This window comes from Syngnathus typhle, linkage group LG21 (genome assembly GCF_033458585.1).
Source record: "Syngnathus typhle isolate RoL2023-S1 ecotype Sweden linkage group LG21, RoL_Styp_1.0, whole genome shotgun sequence".
In the NCBI taxonomy this organism is placed as follows: domain Eukaryota; kingdom Metazoa; phylum Chordata; class Actinopteri; order Syngnathiformes; family Syngnathidae; genus Syngnathus; species Syngnathus typhle.
In genome coordinates this window covers 8674026-8690559 of record NC_083758.1, presented here as the reverse complement: position 1 = coordinate 8690559, position 16534 = coordinate 8674026, and the positions used below count along the sequence as shown (strand labels likewise).

Here is a 16534-nt window from a genome sequence, read left to right as displayed (position 1 = left end):
ACTGACATCGCGGCTTCCGTAGCCACGCACCGCGTGACCAGTAAACGCGGAAGTGAAAGGCCGAAGTAAACATTCATGTAGCTGACTTGCTCGCGCACTTCTCTTCAACAGAGGAAGTCGTCGGAGCTGTGTCCCACTCCGTGCCGCGTGACTTGACGGCCAATCGTCAAGATGGACAAAGCGAAAATGTCGCGTTCATGGTTCAAGTCTCTCCTCGTCTGCGTCACTCTCGTAAGCAGCCAGATCGGCGACAACGGGGCTTTGGCCAAATCGAACAGGAGACCGAACATCGTTCTGATCCTCACCGACGACTTGGACATCGCCATGGGGGGCATGGTGAGCAAATCATGTCGATCATGTGTTGAATTGTTGGAGAGCAGCTGTTCAAAATTAAGCGTCATGCTTTCTTGATGCACTGCAGTATCTTTAGTTTATTCAATTTCATTCGAATCGTTTCGTTCCAAACCAACTTTGCAATTTCAACACACTTGAGCCCTTAAATAATTCGGATGAGTCCAAACACATACCAGTGATGTAATCATGAGTCAGTCAGCATTGTCGGTGCACACTTGATTGAGTGTGACATGAAAAGCCAGGTGAATCCCACTAACTGCTCACTCACGAATATTCTCACTGGTGCTGATCCGCTGGTTCTGCCAGATTTTCTGTTCAGTGATTTAGTTTTCTCCTCAGACTCCACTCAACAAGACCAAGAAACTCATCGGTGACGCGGGCATCTCCTTCACCAATGCAGTAAGCGAGCGCCGGTCCTCCCAACATTCTGTCCGTACGGGGGCGGCTCCAAATCGATTCACGGCCGGCCGTCTCTCTCTCTCTCTCTCTCCACCTCCCGGTTGGCAGTTTGTGGCCAGTCCGCTGTGCTGCCCCAGCCGCGCCAGCATCCTGACGGGCAAATACCCGCACAACCACCACGTCAGCAACAACACGCTGGAGGGCAATTGCAGCAGCGTGGCCTGGCAGAAGAGTCAGGAGGCGCACACCTTTCCCGCGCTGCTCAAGAACCTGGCCAGTTACCAGACCTTCTTCGCCGGGAAGTACCTCAACCAGGTGAGGGCCGTCGTTCGCCGGCCGACTGTCTCGACCGAGCCTGAGCGCGCACGCCAACGACGTTTTGCGTCGCAGTACGGCCACACGGAGGCTGGCGGAGTGGAGCACGTTCCTCTCGGCTGGAGCTACTGGGTGGGACTGGTAAGAAGAACATTCACATATGGAACATTGCAGCAAGGGCAAACTTTTTGGTTTTGATTTTGCCCTCCCAGGAGAAGAATTCAAAGTACTACAACTACACGCTGTCGGTGAACGGCAAAGCTCAGAAGCACGGGGCCGACTACAGCAAAGATTACCTGACGGACGTGCTGGTAAAACCCCGAATCCGATTTTGTGATGTGGAGTTGGCGGCCGTGACGTGATTCCAAATGGTGTGTTGCAGGCCAACGCGTCGTTGAACTTCCTGCAGTCCAAATCCAGCTCCCAGCCCTTCTTCATGATGGTGTCCACGCCGGCCCCCCACTCGCCGTGGACGGCGGCCCCTCAGTACAGGGACCGTTTCAACACTACCAAGGCGCCCCGAGACCCAAATTTCAACGTCCACGGCAAGGTTGGTCGCTGGTGCGTGCGTGCGTGGACACGATGTTAACAATGTCTTGTGGGGCGCAGGACAAACACTGGCTGATCCGGCAGGCCAAGACGCCCATGAGCAACTCGTCCGTCGCCTTTCTGGACGACGCCTTCAAAAAACGGTCCGTTTTTGTCCCGTCCCGTCCTCCTGGTCGGCCGCGTGTAACGCTGCTGCGCCGCGGATCCAGGTGGCGCACCTTGCTGTCCGTGGACGACCTGGTGGAGAAGATTGTGAGCAGCCTGGAGGCCAGAGGGGAACTGGACAACACCTACGTCTTCTTCACGTCGGACAACGGATACCACACTGGTAACCAAAAGAAAATGTCCGTCGCGACGTGTATCTCGTTGGACGGCACCACTGTGCGGCTGGCTCCCTGCAGGTCAGTTTTCTCTACCTCTGGACAAGCGGCAGCTGTACGAGTTTGACATCCGCGTTCCTCTCATGGTGCGAGGACCAAACATAAAGGCCGGCCAGAGCAGCCAGGTGACCGACCCGCTTGCTCTCACCGGGCGGGGGGAGGGGGAAAGTGTCAAACGAGATCAATATTTGCACAGTTTCTGGTGGCCAATGTGGACCTGGGGCCCACCATGCTGGACCTGGCGGGAATCAACGTCAGCAAGACGGAGATGGACGGCGCCTCCTTCCTGCCCGTCCTGGTGAGCCGCCATCTCGTCGCCACTGTTGAGGCTTTCAATGACCGCCGTGGCTTTCAGGAGGGCAAGGTCAACGGCAGCTCGTGGAGGAGCGACATCCTGGTGGAGTACGAAGGAGAAGGACGCAACGTCTCCGACCCCGCCTGCCCCCTGCTGGGCCCCGGCGTGTCGGTAAGGAAGGAGCCGCCGTCGTCTTGTGAAGAGCTTTGACTTGAGGCGAGCGTGCTCTCCTTGTTCTCGTGGCGTGCGCAGGAGTGCTTCCCAGACTGCGTGTGCGAGGACTCGTACAACAACACGTACGCCTGCGTGCGCACCGTGGCGCCCTCGGCCAACCTGCAGTACTGCGAGTTCGACGACGACGAGGTAGCCGCCTGGCTTTTCCGCCGTCTTCTGCGGTGGCGTCTTCTGCGGTGGCGTCTTCTGCGGTGGCGTGACAGCGCTGCGTTTGGCGCCAGGTGTTTGTGGAGGTCTACAACTTGACGGGGGACCCCTTCCAGCTCAGCAACATCGCCAAGACCATCGACCAGGAGGTCCTGGAGAAGATGAACCATCGGCTGATGATGCTGCAGTCGTGCGCGGGGCGGACCTGCCGCACGCCCGGCGTCTACGACGCTCGGTACGTGATTGTGTGCTACGAGGGCTCCCTCTAGCGGTAGGCAAAAGAATGGCTGCTTATGACTGACCTATTTTGTTTTGTCGTCAGCTTCAAATTTGAGCCCCGCCGGATGTTCAGCGGCCGCACGTGGAAGCAGAGCAGACTGCGGCAGAAGATCAAGTGAAAAGGACGCAGGATTCCCCCCCCCACGCCGCCCCCCCCCCCTTCTTGTTGCCTTGTTTGGGAGTTGTATTCACACACAATTTGTCGCGTTGTTCACGAAAGAAAAGTTCACTATTTGAACTTGAAGGAGCCCAAAGATTTGAATTCTGTTGAACGGAGCCAAGAGACTCTCTTTCTCATTTTGCTACTGATTTTTCTTGTTGAAAGTTTTATTCTGAAAGACTGATGCAATGCACGTTCTTAAACTTTTGGGGTCCAGGACGAGATTTTCCTCATCATCCTTTTGCCAATTAAGCAGAAGCCGTACATGCCAGAGGAATTTGAAAATCACAAATTGTCCATCCAATTTATTTTATATCAAAAGTAGCGAGAACACGCCTTCCGTTTATACTAAAAACACCAAGGAACATTTATTTGTAATCTTTTGAGAAAGTTGCTTATTTGATAGAAAAAAAGGTTGTCACACTTGCACATTATTTGTTGTCATGCTATGAGAAAGTGGCATTTTTCTCTCTCCGCTATATAAGAAAAAAGTATTTTCTGGATAAAAGCCGTTTGAAAAATAAAAATACAAATAGTCATCTTACTAGAATAGTCCTAATTTTTATATGAAAGTAGGAAAAAAGGAAAAAAAAAAAGCCTTAAAAAAATATTTTTTTCTTCCAATATTCATGTCATCTTTTAACTGTCAATCACTAAGTTTGTGGACCCCAGTTTGAGAAGCGCAGACAACGGAACAAAACTTTCCCGACTGTGAAATCTTTCTTTTGATCGAATGTTTGCTGTTGACATTAACTGCACTTTTTCTCGTCGTGCTTTTGTGCAAATAAAATGGATTTCATCTGTGAAAACGTTGCCTCGTTTGCGTTGACCCGTATGAAAGGAGAAAGACAGTTCGCACTTACGGTCGTCGGCAGCAGTCGTTGGTTCTGCTGCGTGGAGCTTCTACGGCCGCTCTTCAGGAGCGTCTTGGTGTGCTGGGAGAGAACTCACACCTGCACACGGGTTACCTTCTCAAACAAACACTCTGAGATTACAATGAACTTTTATTATAAAGGTTACTTTGAATAGCTGCACAGTTCTTTCTCTCTGCTGCGGAAAGAGACCATTACAACAAAAATACAACCATTTCCTTCCATCTCCACTTGCTATTAAACAACAGAAAGGCACTGCTGAGGTTTTCTGGACTACTCGCTTCAATATGGCTTCAAGGCTTGGAAATCGGCAACCGATTAACGTCCATTCGAATGAGGACGACTAACATCGTCTCAAACATCCAGTTTGAAAACATTAAGACCGTGCATCAACCAGCCTTTGGATAACATGTTGCCATAGTAACACATCATGCACATACATGAGGCTAACATGACTGATTCAGTGTATACTCTCAAAATAGGAAAGCCAAAAAAAAAAAGCCAAGATCAAGTACAAAAATCATCATTAACCCGTCATCCCTGAATTGAAGTCATTTAAAGTGCCCCTAAAAAATAAAGACAAGCCTTTAAGTTGATACAACTGAGCAACAGCTTACAACAAGTGATACGTGTCTTCACGGATACGTTCTAATTAAGCACGGAAGCATACAAAGGCCCAAGACAAATTTCATTTGAATTAACGTTACATCATTGAAGAAAATCGCCAAAATGCCCTATTTTGTTTGCATTTTCTAACTAGTTCAAATAATGCCCTCTTTAGTTTTGCTTCTGAACATTCCATGCTTCCGTGTAAAGCCAGTGTTTATTAGACCTAAAAATCATTTAAATAAACCTCTACTCGATATATTCTGCATCTACTTTTTCTTTTTGCACCAGGCAACACCACAAATTTATCTTTGGTTATATCGCCCGAGAATATGAAAAATACAAATAGGAGACTCAAGTTGGATAGTAGTTGCGGCTTTTGTCCACTAGAAGGTGCTGTTTGACTAGACATTATGCTGTCACGGAATTGGGTGGCGTGTACTAAAAGATTTTTTCGTAACAAATCATTTGCCTCCTCGTGCTCATGTATGAAAATTTCCGGATGAATCCAAAATGAAAAAAAGTAAAAGATTGGAGCACATTTTAGGTTCAAACTACGAGTATTTGAGTGAATTTTGTGACAAATGTTTCTTTCCTGTTCACCACAATTCCCCATCCTCCTGGTCACTTGAAAGCACCCAACGCTCGCTTGCCAGACGGCGCTCCCAAACGCTATGGGCCCGCCTCAGTCTCTTTTTCGTTCCTCTACTTGGTTACATTTCTATTCGACTTCCTCTTCTTTGCATGCTTTACTTCCGAAAGCGCTCCAGCCGGCGACTCCAACTTTCTCATCTTCCTAGCGTAACTTCCTTGTGTTTTTCTTCGCTTGTCTGCATTGTGATTGTTTTGCCGCTCAACTGTGATTGTTTTGCCGCTCAACTCTTTCAAATAAAAAAAAAAAAAGAAAAAAGCTCCACCCATATAAATTAAGAAAGCAAAATCTGTACAGACTGTAGTGAGGGAATTCAATGAGTCTCTTGTGGCAGGCAGGCATATCAGTTGAAAAAGTCCAGTGGGCTCTCCTTTGCCACGTTATCAACACCAAAGCCGAAAAAAAAAGAAAAATGGCCCTCTGGCGCTGTTCAAGTCTTACTGGGCCGCTCCGCTCCGCTGCACGCACGCACTTCCCTCAGCGCCTCCTTCAGCCTGTGGCGGTAGACGTCGTAGCGGCGGAGCAGCGCCACCTTCTGCTCCTCCTCCTCCTTGTCCAGGATGCGCAAGAAGTTGCGCAGCTCCGGAACGGAGAAGGCGTCCCACTGAGGCCAGCGACAATATTAGCGACGGCCGCTACCGGCCGCTACCAACCGAGAGTCGTGCGAGTCTTACCAAGACTTCTCCGGTTTGCTGCTCGCGCAGCACAAAGCCCAGCGTGTCGTCGTCGGGTCCCGCCACCAGACGGAGAAACAGCGGCTGCTCCCCGTCCGACAGTTTACACACGTACACTACACGCACACGCACTTCATTTGTCGTGATTTGCGAGCTGCATTTAACAACATCCATTTTCTGAAGCTGTCTAGACAATTTTTACGAGGCTGTAAAAGTTGAAAAGATGAGGGGGGGGGCACCATCTTTAATTTAGCCTTTTGACTTAAATAGACGTAAAGGTCTTTTTGGAACGGCCGCCGCTACGCACGCCGCGCCAGCTGGGGATTATTTGTGTGTGTGTGTGACCCCCACACACGCATGCACGACAAAAGCAAAGCTGAAACTTACCCTGCTCCTCGCGCCGATAGCGTTTGTAGAGGGCGTACTTTGCCGGGTTGTCTGCTACGGTGAATTTATTGAGCAAGGCCACGATCACCTGAACAGGGCAAAAAAGGAGCAAACGTGGGTCACTTTGGACTTTGCGGCCGAGGCAACGTTCCTCCCACCTGTCTGACGGTGTTGTGCGAGCTGATGTGCAGGGTGTTGCTGACCCCCCGCGGCAGGTAGAAGGCCTCGCCCGCCGCCCCCGCCGAGGCGACCCTCCGGCCGGCGCGCACCGTCACGGGCCTCCGCAGGTCCATCTGGACCTTGACGAAGCCCGTGTACACGCCGTTGGAACCCTGAGCACAACACAAAGGCAAGAGAGGCCCCGGCGGGCGGATTGAGCGGAGGACAGATGGCGGCCGAGCGCCGTCCGTGTAATCTCATTACTTCATTAAGGTGGTGTGCGTGCATGTCCAGAAGAAGATCAACAGGATGTCAGACGGGGAGATGAAGCGATAGAAAGACAACGACGCACGCAGACACAACATGACAACATCCCTTCCCCCCCAAAAATAAACACGGCCCGATAGGAGTCCGTGTTCCTTGTCCTTAGCGGTTCTACGGAACTTGATGAACACATGATATGTTAGCATCAAGCTAGCAGCCTCCGGTTGAATACAGCTGCGGCCGTCACTCAATGTTTGACGCGGGGCTGGCCGGCGCTGAAGACTGACTCGACTTGGAGACACCTTCCGAGGAGACGCCAGGAGCCCAACCGTAGCGGCGGCGAGCGGTGATGTCACCGCGGGGGAATGTGAGGGTTCGAGGCGAGATGAAGATAGCAGCGTGGCGGCTTCATCTAACGCATTTTATAAACATTGACTTCATGCAAATACAAAAGGCCTTTCACTATTCAGACGTGTGTGTGTGTGTGTGTGTGTGTACGTGCTCACCAGGGTCATTTTGAGGTGGTCTCTGGTCTTGGTGTTGTACAGCTCGATCTTCTGCCTGATCTCCTCGCGACTGAACTCGGTGCGCAGCTTGCTCTCCTTGTCCACATCCTGAGCACAAGGACGAAGCAAACGCCAGTCAGCAGCGACAGAGCAGAGAGCGAGGTCACTTGAACGAGGCCCGGCCTGACCCGGCCGGCGGGTGGGGGCCCGCGTCAACTCAACTGCGGCCGGCGTTTAGGCAAAGCTACTTTAGCTTCTCGCCAACGCACGACCTCGGGGCAAACGGCACTTTCAGTAGGAATCATCACATGTCATGTTGTGTATGGCTGCAGGACAGCACACAGCCAGACGGCGCACAAATATGCTTTGTATCGCAACTTGTTGCTGTTCTTCTTTGTGTGTGTGTGTGTGTGCGCTTACAAGGGCATCACGCTGCTTCGCTCCAGTCCAAAAACACACATCGGCAGGAGTGTGCTGAGAATGGGAACCTTATATGGCCAAGACCGAGCTGGAGAAGCAGTGGAGGTGCGCGCACACACACACACACACACACACACAGGTCATGTGTTGCTGCGTGTGTGTGTGTGAGCTTTTGGTTTTAATTATTGACACACACATGCACGCACGCAGTTCAACTTAACACGCACTGGGTCGGCAACTTTGGGACGGGAAGCGGCAGGTAAGGAGATTAACGCCCCAGGGTTCAATGACAAGGAAGTATGTGGAGATACAAACAAACAAACTCAACGGCGCCGCCCTGGGGGCTGAACGTGAGCTCACATCACGTTTAATCTTGTGACAAATGTGAACCTTGACAGCCGGACGCCCTCTTATCTTCACGCTGACACAAACAGACGTGCGGCATTCCAGCCCTCCCCTGTCAGCCCGTCAACAGATGATGTCATCGCCACGCCAAACACTGCCACTTTGAAAATGGAGCGGCCCGCTATTTATTTCCTTTTGCGAGAAAGGCTCCGTCCTCCTCCTTTGCTACTTCCTGTAGCGTCCACAGGGGGGGAAGTCAAGATGGACCACACCTTTCCACATTCCTGCATTATTAGCTGAACACACACAGTTGCTTCCATCCGAGAAGCTACGAGGGGGGGGGGGGGGGGCCCACGAGCACAAGTGAAAGGTGCCAAGTGAAGAGCAGACCAGAAGAGTAAAAATACAAGCGCTGTGGTCGACCACCCAGGAAAACCAGCAAGGAGGCTTTCCAAAGTGGCCAAAAGACGAGACGGGTGGGCCAGACGGGATCGCAACTAGCTTGCTGCGGGGAATTGCACTCCAATGCTCGAACGCTTTCAAAGGCGGGGCTAACCCGGTGAGTGATGCGGGTGTCATGTTTGTTGAGAGTTGTGCAACTGAACAAGACGGTGAGCCAGTGAGTCACATGTGACGCAACAGCTCAACATGGCAGCTCATTTTCTCTGTCCTGCGATTGCTCGGAATGACCACGGCCGGCGCTGATGTCAGTCGCCCGGCGGCGCGGGAAGCCCCTTTAACGCGCAGCAACAAGTCGAGCAAAACATCGGTGGGCTGACGCGGTTCCGAGCTTTGCCCGTCACGACCCCCCCAAAAAAGCCCATCGGAGGTCAAAGAATACGGCCTCGCAACAGGAAGTGACGTACAATAGAAAGACGGAGGAAGGAAATCGAGAGCGGGGGAATGTGCTGGGGGGGGGGGGGGGGCATTCAGGATGATCTCACATGTTGTCGCCTGGCCGCCGTCGCCCTTGACGATGAAACGCGTCAAGCACTTGACGAGATAACGCAAACCGGCTCGCTTTCATTCCGACCGATACCAGCGACAAAAAAAAACTAAACAGCGAGTTCACGGAGTTCTTGGCGGGCCGGGCCGAGCTCCTGGCCCGACGTCCTCCACATCTTTATGATGTTCACGATTTACGTTTCACCTCATCTACAAACGCCGCCGCTGAAGTTTCTTTGGCCGACTCGTGGGCCTCACTCACACACACACACACACCCTAGCTAGCTGCCATCGAGTGTGACATTTGCACACAGAGCGGCCTTTCTGCTTGGATGTTGACAATGTGCGTGTTATTTGGCGAGGTTTCCTACAACTGTGCTCTTTATGTACTTGAAGTGCCACGGCGGCATTTTTTTTCTTCTTCTCTCCTTGTAACGAAGAAGGTGACAGTGATGTTCATTTGCGTGCCTCAGCGCCTTTCTGCGCTTTATTAAATGTCCCGCAGAGTTCTGCCTTCACCCGGGCGACGGGCTGATTAAAAAGCGTCGAGTTGGGACTCAGTCCAAATGTACAATTGCGCACTTTCGTAACAGTTTGAATAGTCCATAAGCTAGTCGAAGGCGTTTGACATTTAGTTTGGGCATCATTCAATATTTTGCTGAGGAATTGAAGTAAAAGTAAACGTGTAAATCGAAACGATAATCGTAATAATAATCTATGGACCCCGTGGAGGCTATTTTGTGTGTTTTGGGGTGTTCTCTTGTATTGAGGGGTGCTGGTTGGCCACAGTTTTATTTTTTTCCTTTGTCTTTTAGCTTTGTTTTGCTTTGATGGCTTTTATCTTGAGCACTTTCTGCCTTTCTTTGTGGCGCCGTTGTGTGGCAGCCTGTGTCTTTTGTATACCCACTCTGTGGTATGAATACTGCTGGGCCCTGAATTTCCCCACCCCTGGGGATCAATAAATATTCAATCAATCAATCAATCAATCAAAACGATAAATCACGGCAGATTTTTAATCCCGCTAATCAACGATGCCCTTTCAACCGACACGCAAAGACACAAGCAGTCATTTCACACAGCCCGTCGGCCGGCCGGCCCGTCGGGGTCCCCGCCCCGCCGGAGCTGTAATTAGCGCCGGCATGCGGGGGAACCGCCAAACGGCGACAGGCCCCCTGCTGCGGGCCTGAGGCCACATCTTAAGGGGGCGGCGGCCCTCCGTGACCTTTCTCAGGCACCAAAGATCCAACATTTCACACAAAGATACAAAAATCGGTGAGTGCACAACTAATTCAATTCCTAGGGTGGAGGCTCGGCATGCTTTAGTGGGGAGTGGGCTTCTGTCCGACTTACTCGTCTGTGAAACGTCATAGCAAGCGAGGGGGGGCAGGCAACATGATACTTGTCAGCACCAGACTTTCAGGTTCGACATGCATGGGGGGCGAGCGAGAAAAAGGCTCCAAAGTGGTTGCTCAGCTAATACTCGTCAGCGGGCATTCGTTGGAAATTCTGTTCATTTAAGATGGAAGTGGCCGTCACCACGGGGAGTATCTTGGAAAAGGAAATCTACGTTGTTTGGAAAGCTAAACTCGTCAAGTTCGTCGCTTTGTTCCGCCATTACTCGAGACCGTGTGAAGGGAGTGGACAGGTGGACCAAGCCTTGAAGTCCATTTCAAATGGAAGCCTGGCCGCCTGGCACCCCGGGGTGCACGCTGCTGGCGGTTTACCTTGCTCTCTGTGACTTTGCCCAAAGGTTTGTTGAAAAAGGAAGTCCTGGCCGTGAAGAAGTATTCCTCGGAGTCGTCCTCCAAACTGCTGTAGCCACTGCTCATGGTGTTATTCCACGTCATTGACGAGGACAAAGATCTCGTCTCCAACTCGGCCGCATCAAAGCACTTTTTCCAACTTAAATAAAGCGGCCACTCACTCGAGAAACGAAAGCCCAAAGTAGTTCAAAGTGCGCCGCGACGAGACGAGGGCTTGCTAAGGCAGCATTTCCGCTTTGCGAGCCGCTCGCCAGTCTTCCTCTCCGCCGGCCGGCCGGCCAGCGCGACTCATTTAACCGTTCCCATCGTTGGAGGAAAAGTTCCACTGTTCGTTATTACACCAACAACATACGGTTGTATATTGGCCGTAGTCTAAGTGAGTACTCTTGAAAGTAGCTAGCCCGAGAAAGTTGCTGTCAAAGTGACGCGTCGACGCCGACTGTTACTAGTTGAACGCTGAGAAACGTATACAGTAAGACCCCGCCCACTACGAGAGCTCTCCGTCAAGCAGCCAATAGCAAACAAGCACTTAAGTCCCGCCCAGCACGCAACAACCGACCAATCAGCGCTCGGATAGCTGCTGCGTCACTCAATCATGAGGAAGGTACTGTAGTTTTCTATTTTAAACTACAAATACACCTTCGGTCATGTATTAGAATAATTTGTGGAATATTCTCAACTACCTCCCAAAAAGTCTCATTTCTTGGTCAAGGATCATGTTAGCGAGCGAAAACAAATTCTCCAATTCCTTCCTCACGCATACAATATACGTTTTTCAGATTACATTACTGAGCAAAGGCCACAAGCGATGCAAAGTCTTCCTCGGAATTTGATCCATCAGGCAAACTCAGTGTCACTCTGCATATTCCCAACAAGGTCTTTCAAAACACACACACACGCACCACAGAGAGGAATACGGTTAGCCGCATTCCTAAAATAAAAGGTCAGCAGCAGTTTGCCACAGCTGCACATTAACACTTGCATTTATCCATCCACTCTCCTTCAGGAGGTGAAAGCGTTCTTAGCGACAAAATCTGCGGAGGAACTAAATCACACCAGCACCACCCGAGGAGATGTTTGGACGGACGAGCTCTTGCCCAAAATAAACGTGGCACAAAAGGGGCGGCCGAGCCACGGCGCCATCCATCGTTTTGTCTTTCAAACGAATCCAAAACACACAAGCTGCAGATAAGCAGGCCTCGCCTTTGACCTTTGGCTTCACAATAAGGAGACAGAAGAAACAATTCAATGATTTAGGTTTTTGTGCAGGTGTGTGTACATGGAGCTTACAGGCTTTGTACGTGTGTGCTCCTGTAATTTAGAAGCTTTGGGGAAGGTTGTGTGTCCGTTTTATTGCTGCTTTAATTGCTGAGAAGCAGCAGGGAGGGGTTTTCTCAACCCAACGAATTTAACGCCCAAGTCAAGACAAAAAAATATTGATGGGAAAAGCCTGCGTTTTGCGAGGGGGGGGGGGGGGGGGGAAGCCCCAAAATTCTATTTTATATTGGGAAAAAAAGGTGTTGAATGGAAAGCTGACGAGATCTCCGACCAAAAGGCCTCAGCAAGTGCGTCTGTGAGCGTGTGTTGCTGACTTAGGTTCCGTATTTCATCCTGAAAGTCCAAATTTGCGGCTCGGCGGCACGATCAAAGCGCGCAGGAATGCGGTGCCGAGGGGGGCGGAACGGACGCTGCCGTCGCAGTCCCGATTCATGTGGCCGCCACCGTAAATACACACGCGGCGTAGAAGCAACTTGAGACTGGCAATTAAAAAAAAAAAAAAAAGGCACTAAATTAACATAGCGGCACATCCAGGATGGAAGCTTGACTTGAACTGATCCTCGACCACGTTTCCACTCAATTGCCATTGGCAGACAATCCCAAAGGGTCTGGGCTCACACCCTGATAGAGATCTTTGTTTCTCTTTCGACCTCCTACAGCCCGGTGTCAGAGTGGAGCTGCGAGCCAGCAGGCCAAAACGTCCGCATCATCTGCCGGCAGATTACAGATCGGATAAATCAGCAGCCAACTGGGGGATGGGGTCTCAGACCAGAGACATCAACGTGCCAGAGAAATGGTGTCAAGCAAAAAGTGTCTGCAAATAGCAGCTTGGAAAATCATTTGCAATGACTTCATGACTCGGATCATAACGTGACTTTGGGCCAATTGAAATCACGGACAAATGCAACTTTGGACCCGCTGGGCCACGAACCCGACTCGTTGCTTTTCAAATTTGAAACGACATCATCATCATCATCATCGCGACGCGTCTGCTGTCAAAACACACAAAAGCTTTGTCTGGCCTGACCCGCTTGTGACCCGCTTAATCCTCAAAGATTATTCCTCAGCGTCTGCCATAATTCATGTCTGGCACGCACACGCACACGCACACGCACTCAGTGGCAAGTTAAAGTGTGACATATTGGCTAGGTATGTGGAGGACATGTTGCTGCAGGTTGATTCTGCTGACCCTCATTTCCCCGGATAGATCTTATCACAACACAAAAGGCCCCTGATGAAACAAAATAGAAGCCTGAACTATTCCTTCCGTTTGAAAAGGTTGCAATCAAAAGCCCATCTTGCTTTCCGTGCCTACGCAAACACCAACTTGTCAATGAGTGGCTGCAAAAGTCAGCGGGAAAAGGCATTCACATTCCAACCAGTTAGCGACAATCTGCTCTGCTAACGTATTAGCATTCATGGCTGACTGACACAGATTGAATTTGAGTCATTAGCGCTAATTGAATCAAGTTGCCGATTTAATGAGCCAATTGACCTCTCATGGTTGCCGCACCACTGCCGCTTTGCTAAATATAGAAAGCGCAAACATACGGGTGCGCACAATCGCAGCAAAGTCAACGGTGCAATGTGGAGGAGGAGTTGACCTTTGACCTTTAGCATACAAAACGGCCACTGCCCTCATCATCATATGAGAAGGTAGAGAGTTAGCAGAAAACGAACTCACACTGTGGTAACGCAAACCAGAGGCGCACACTCAGCTCATACACCCACAACGCCCTCGTGTGGCGCTATAGGAAATGACATCAATAAAAGACGAGAAGAAATCAGCTGTCTTTTTTAAAATCCTTTTTAAACTAAAAAAATAAATACATTTAAAATTAAGGGAGCCTAAGCCTATCAACAATCAAAACATGACGTGATCATGCACACATACAAATGTACTCATGCCTTGATAATTGCCTACAGATTCCACTAGATGGGAGCAAAACACTATTTTTGTCCAAATGTCCTCAACTCCTTTTGGCAAAGTTCCACAAAATGGTACGAATTGGTAAAACTTATCACTTTGCCCTGAGGACAAAAATAAATATTTGAATTTTTAATTGTATGTTGAGTTGACACACGCACACATACAGGCAAAAGAGTGTCCACTTACATGTGATGGCGGCGTTTGGTTGTTGTTGTTGTTGTTGTTGATGAGCTGCACCTGAGTGATGGGCAACGTCGGCGGCGCCACTGCGGCGGCGGCGGCGGGGTGACAGTCGAGGCTCACGTGGCTTCGACAGGCGGCGTGACACGCGTACTTGCAGCCTGCAAGCGACACAAGATTGCCATCATAAAAGGTCTGTGTGGCTTTTAATGGCGCCCAATGTTGCACTGTGGAAAAATAACAATTTGAGAATGGGTGACCAGTTCCCAATGCACACGCACGGGGCGCCACTGTCCGGTTTTGCCGAGTGGGCAGTTTGCACGAGGAGCGCTGAGTCATGTTTTCCGCTGGACACGTCTTGTTATGACTGGCGGGCGGGCGTGCGTCTGTCGGATTTCCCACTTTCACGCATCAAGCGACCCGATGGGAAATGGCGTCCTGCCCTCCTCTGGCCGCCGTATTGGATGGAGGCCATTTGGGAAGGTTACCACGGCTAGTAGGAGGGGTTGAAAGGTCATCCGCATTTGGCAGGAGGACTCTAATCAGGGTGGTGTTTGCCAAAGGAGGAAGAGAGGGAACGTCGTGAAATAACGCCAAGGGGTTATCATCAATCATCAAGCGCAACCAGCAAAATTCAAGACGTGAGCAAAGTTGACAACTTCAGCTCAAAGCTCTTTCCAAAAAGCAACATCCAATTTGCTCCATCTCTAACACGGGTGGACCCACCGATTTTTCCTTCCAAAGAAGCCAACCCTAAAAGTCACGTTGACACCTTGAGCTGGAAACTCACCCGAGTTGTGCCACAGCAAAGTGAGCTCCAGTCGTCCCGATCGCCTCATGGTGGCGGGAAATCGTAAGAAAAACCCAGAGATTCTCCGTAAAGTTCTGCCAAAGTTTTTCACCACGCCCATCGCGCCGCCCTGACGGAGGCTCCTCTGCCCTAGCGCATGAGCATCCGTCCACGGTAGCTCCACGCACGAGTGCGGGTGTGTCCGTCCGCAGCGGCGCTTGCGGGGCTCAGCGGCTGCCTCTTGTTTGTTCGGCCATTGTGACACTTGGGCTCCACAAAACACGCACACACATTGCGGGACAGCCACGGTATCTCACACACACACGCGTCCAATTCGACTTTCCGGTGGACTGCCAGAACGCTAAGGCAATGGAAGCGCACAACTCGGAACTTTAGGAGGACCAAGCACCTTTTTGGTCCAAATAAAGCTCCTCAATTCACATTACATGACGTCAAGGTGCCACAAGAGGGCAGCAAAGTACAACAAGGAAAACCAGGCTAGGTTAAAAGGCAGGCGGAATGTTTCGCAACAGTCTTGAGTTAATAAGTGAACAACTCGACGAATGATTTTGTGGCCCGTCAAGGTTGCACTAGGTAAACAAACTTGAGCCAGGTTGGAGGACATTTTTCTTCCCGGCCGGACTGGAGCCGGTCGGCCCGCCCGCCCGCCCGCCCGCATGCCGACGGACGACATTCCGACAGACAGCGTCACATCAAGAATTGAAAGAAGAACGTCTTTGGTTTGGGCCAAAATTTGACGGGTTCCTATTAGTGCTGACATTGGAAATGACCTCGCTGCTGACCTACCTGCACAGGTGAGCCCCTTCTGGAAGATGTATTGACAGCACACGTCGCACCAGGTGCCTTCCCCGCCGGCTCCGAAGCTGTGGCCCTCCCCGGACTCCTCTTTCACCCGGGGGTCCTTCTCCCCGGGGGTGAAGATGGTCCTGACGTCGGGGGGCTTGAATCCTTTCTTGCGGCTGCGGGGAGCCCCGCCGGGGCGGCCTTCCTCCGGGTCGCCGCTCCTCCGCTCGGGGCTGCGCGGGGCACCGCCGGCGCTCCACGCCGCCTCCAGGCTCTCCAGACGCCGGGGCGGTTGGGGGGACAGGTGGCGCCGGACCACGTTGACCACGCCGCCCTTGTTGCCTTTGGGGAGGCGTAGCCTGGCGCCCGGTTGCGGCGATGTTTCCTGGGAAGAGCGGCTGGGCGTCAGCGGGGCTCGACCGGCGCGAGGCCCGGGCAGCGGGAGGAGGTCGGCCGCGGCGACGGGCTTGCGAGACCCGTGGTGGATCACCTTCATGGTGGCGGGCAGGCGCTCGGAGATGCGGAGAAGCCAGGCGGCCGGCCGCTCGGGTTTCCTGCTCGGCGAGCAGGTTGAGGAAGTCTGCGCGCCTCAGAACGGGTTGGATCTCATTTCACAGGCGGCTGCGGCAGAGCGGGCGGACAATCTATGCTGGCTTGAAGAAAAAAATGGTCAGTTCAAGAAAACCTTTTCCGTTTCAGGCACGCGCTTACTTGCACGCGTCAGCTGAATGAACGAATAAGTTGATTGGCGGCCAAACTCGCAATTTAGCAGCACTTTCAAAAGAGTCTCATTCTGAACGTTGGCACACTAAAAGGTGAAAAAGTGGCGACACCATTGTCTTAACCA

At 51.5% G+C, this 16534-nt stretch overlaps 2 protein-coding genes and 1 long non-coding RNA gene across 5 annotated transcripts; 2 read left to right on the top strand and 1 right to left on the bottom strand.

Annotated features, from left to right (window-relative positions):
- The first annotated feature begins 6 nt into the window (after positions 1-6).
- gnsa (glucosamine (N-acetyl)-6-sulfatase a) lies at positions 7-5449 on the top strand. 2 transcript variants are annotated; one of them, XM_061268740.1, is made up of 14 exons: positions 9-336; positions 694-753; positions 862-1068; positions 1144-1209; positions 1281-1379; positions 1451-1618; positions 1678-1760; positions 1827-1945; positions 2019-2122; positions 2194-2295; positions 2353-2463; positions 2545-2655; positions 2748-2908; positions 2996-5449. In XM_061268740.1, exons 1-14 carry the CDS (start codon positions 172-174, stop codon positions 3069-3071), a joined length of 1632 nt encoding a protein of 543 aa, XP_061124724.1. In that variant the 5' UTR covers positions 9-171; the 3' UTR covers positions 3072-5449. The 2 variants fall into 2 exon arrangements, with proteins under 2 accessions (XP_061124723.1, XP_061124724.1); XM_061268739.1 differs by having other exon boundaries at positions 7-336; positions 2194-2463.
- On the bottom strand, positions 4104-16481 carry LOC133145338 (ras association domain-containing protein 5-like). 2 transcript variants are annotated; one of them, XM_061268745.1, is made up of 8 exons: positions 16178-16474; positions 15691-16072; positions 14100-14254; positions 7233-7340; positions 6462-6635; positions 6304-6391; positions 5917-6032; positions 4104-5846 (listed from the first exon to the last, which is right to left on the bottom strand). In XM_061268745.1, exons 1-8 carry the CDS (start codon positions 16181-16183, stop codon positions 5673-5675), a joined length of 1203 nt encoding a protein of 400 aa, XP_061124729.1. In that variant the 5' UTR covers positions 16184-16474; the 3' UTR covers positions 4104-5672. The 2 variants fall into 2 exon arrangements, with proteins under 2 accessions (XP_061124729.1, XP_061124728.1); XM_061268744.1 differs by having other exon boundaries at positions 15691-16481.
- Positions 9671-13767, top strand: LOC133145348 (uncharacterized). Its single transcript, XR_009710886.1, has 2 exons — positions 9671-10214; positions 12643-13767. It is a non-coding gene; the product is annotated as an uncharacterized LOC133145348 (long non-coding RNA).
- Positions 16482-16534: the final 53 nt, after the last annotated feature.

Bases quoted from the DNA above. Each gene is read 5' to 3' on its own strand.
- gnsa (XM_061268739.1), top strand. From the start codon at position 172: ATGGACAAAGCGAAAATGTCGCGTTCATGGTTCAAGTCTCTCCTCGTC. The intron at 337-693 runs GTGAGCAAATCA...TTTTCTCCTCAG, and splicing joins ACATCGCCATGGGGGGCATG to ACTCCACTCAACAAGACCAA. The intron at 1,761-1,826 runs GTCCGTTTTTGT...CCGCGGATCCAG, and splicing joins GACGACGCCTTCAAAAAACG to GTGGCGCACCTTGCTGTCCG.
- LOC133145338 (XM_061268744.1), bottom strand. From the start codon at position 16,183: ATGAAGGTGATCCACCACGGGTCTCGCAAGCCCGTCGCCGCGGCCGAC. The intron at 6,033-6,303 runs GTAAGTTTCAGC...GTGTGCGTGTAG, and splicing joins CTATCGGCGCGAGGAGCAGG to TGTACGTGTGTAAACTGTCG. The intron at 5,847-5,916 runs GTAAGACTCGCA...CGCTGGCCTCAG, and splicing joins AGCAAACCGGAGAAGTCTTG to TGGGACGCCTTCTCCGTTCC.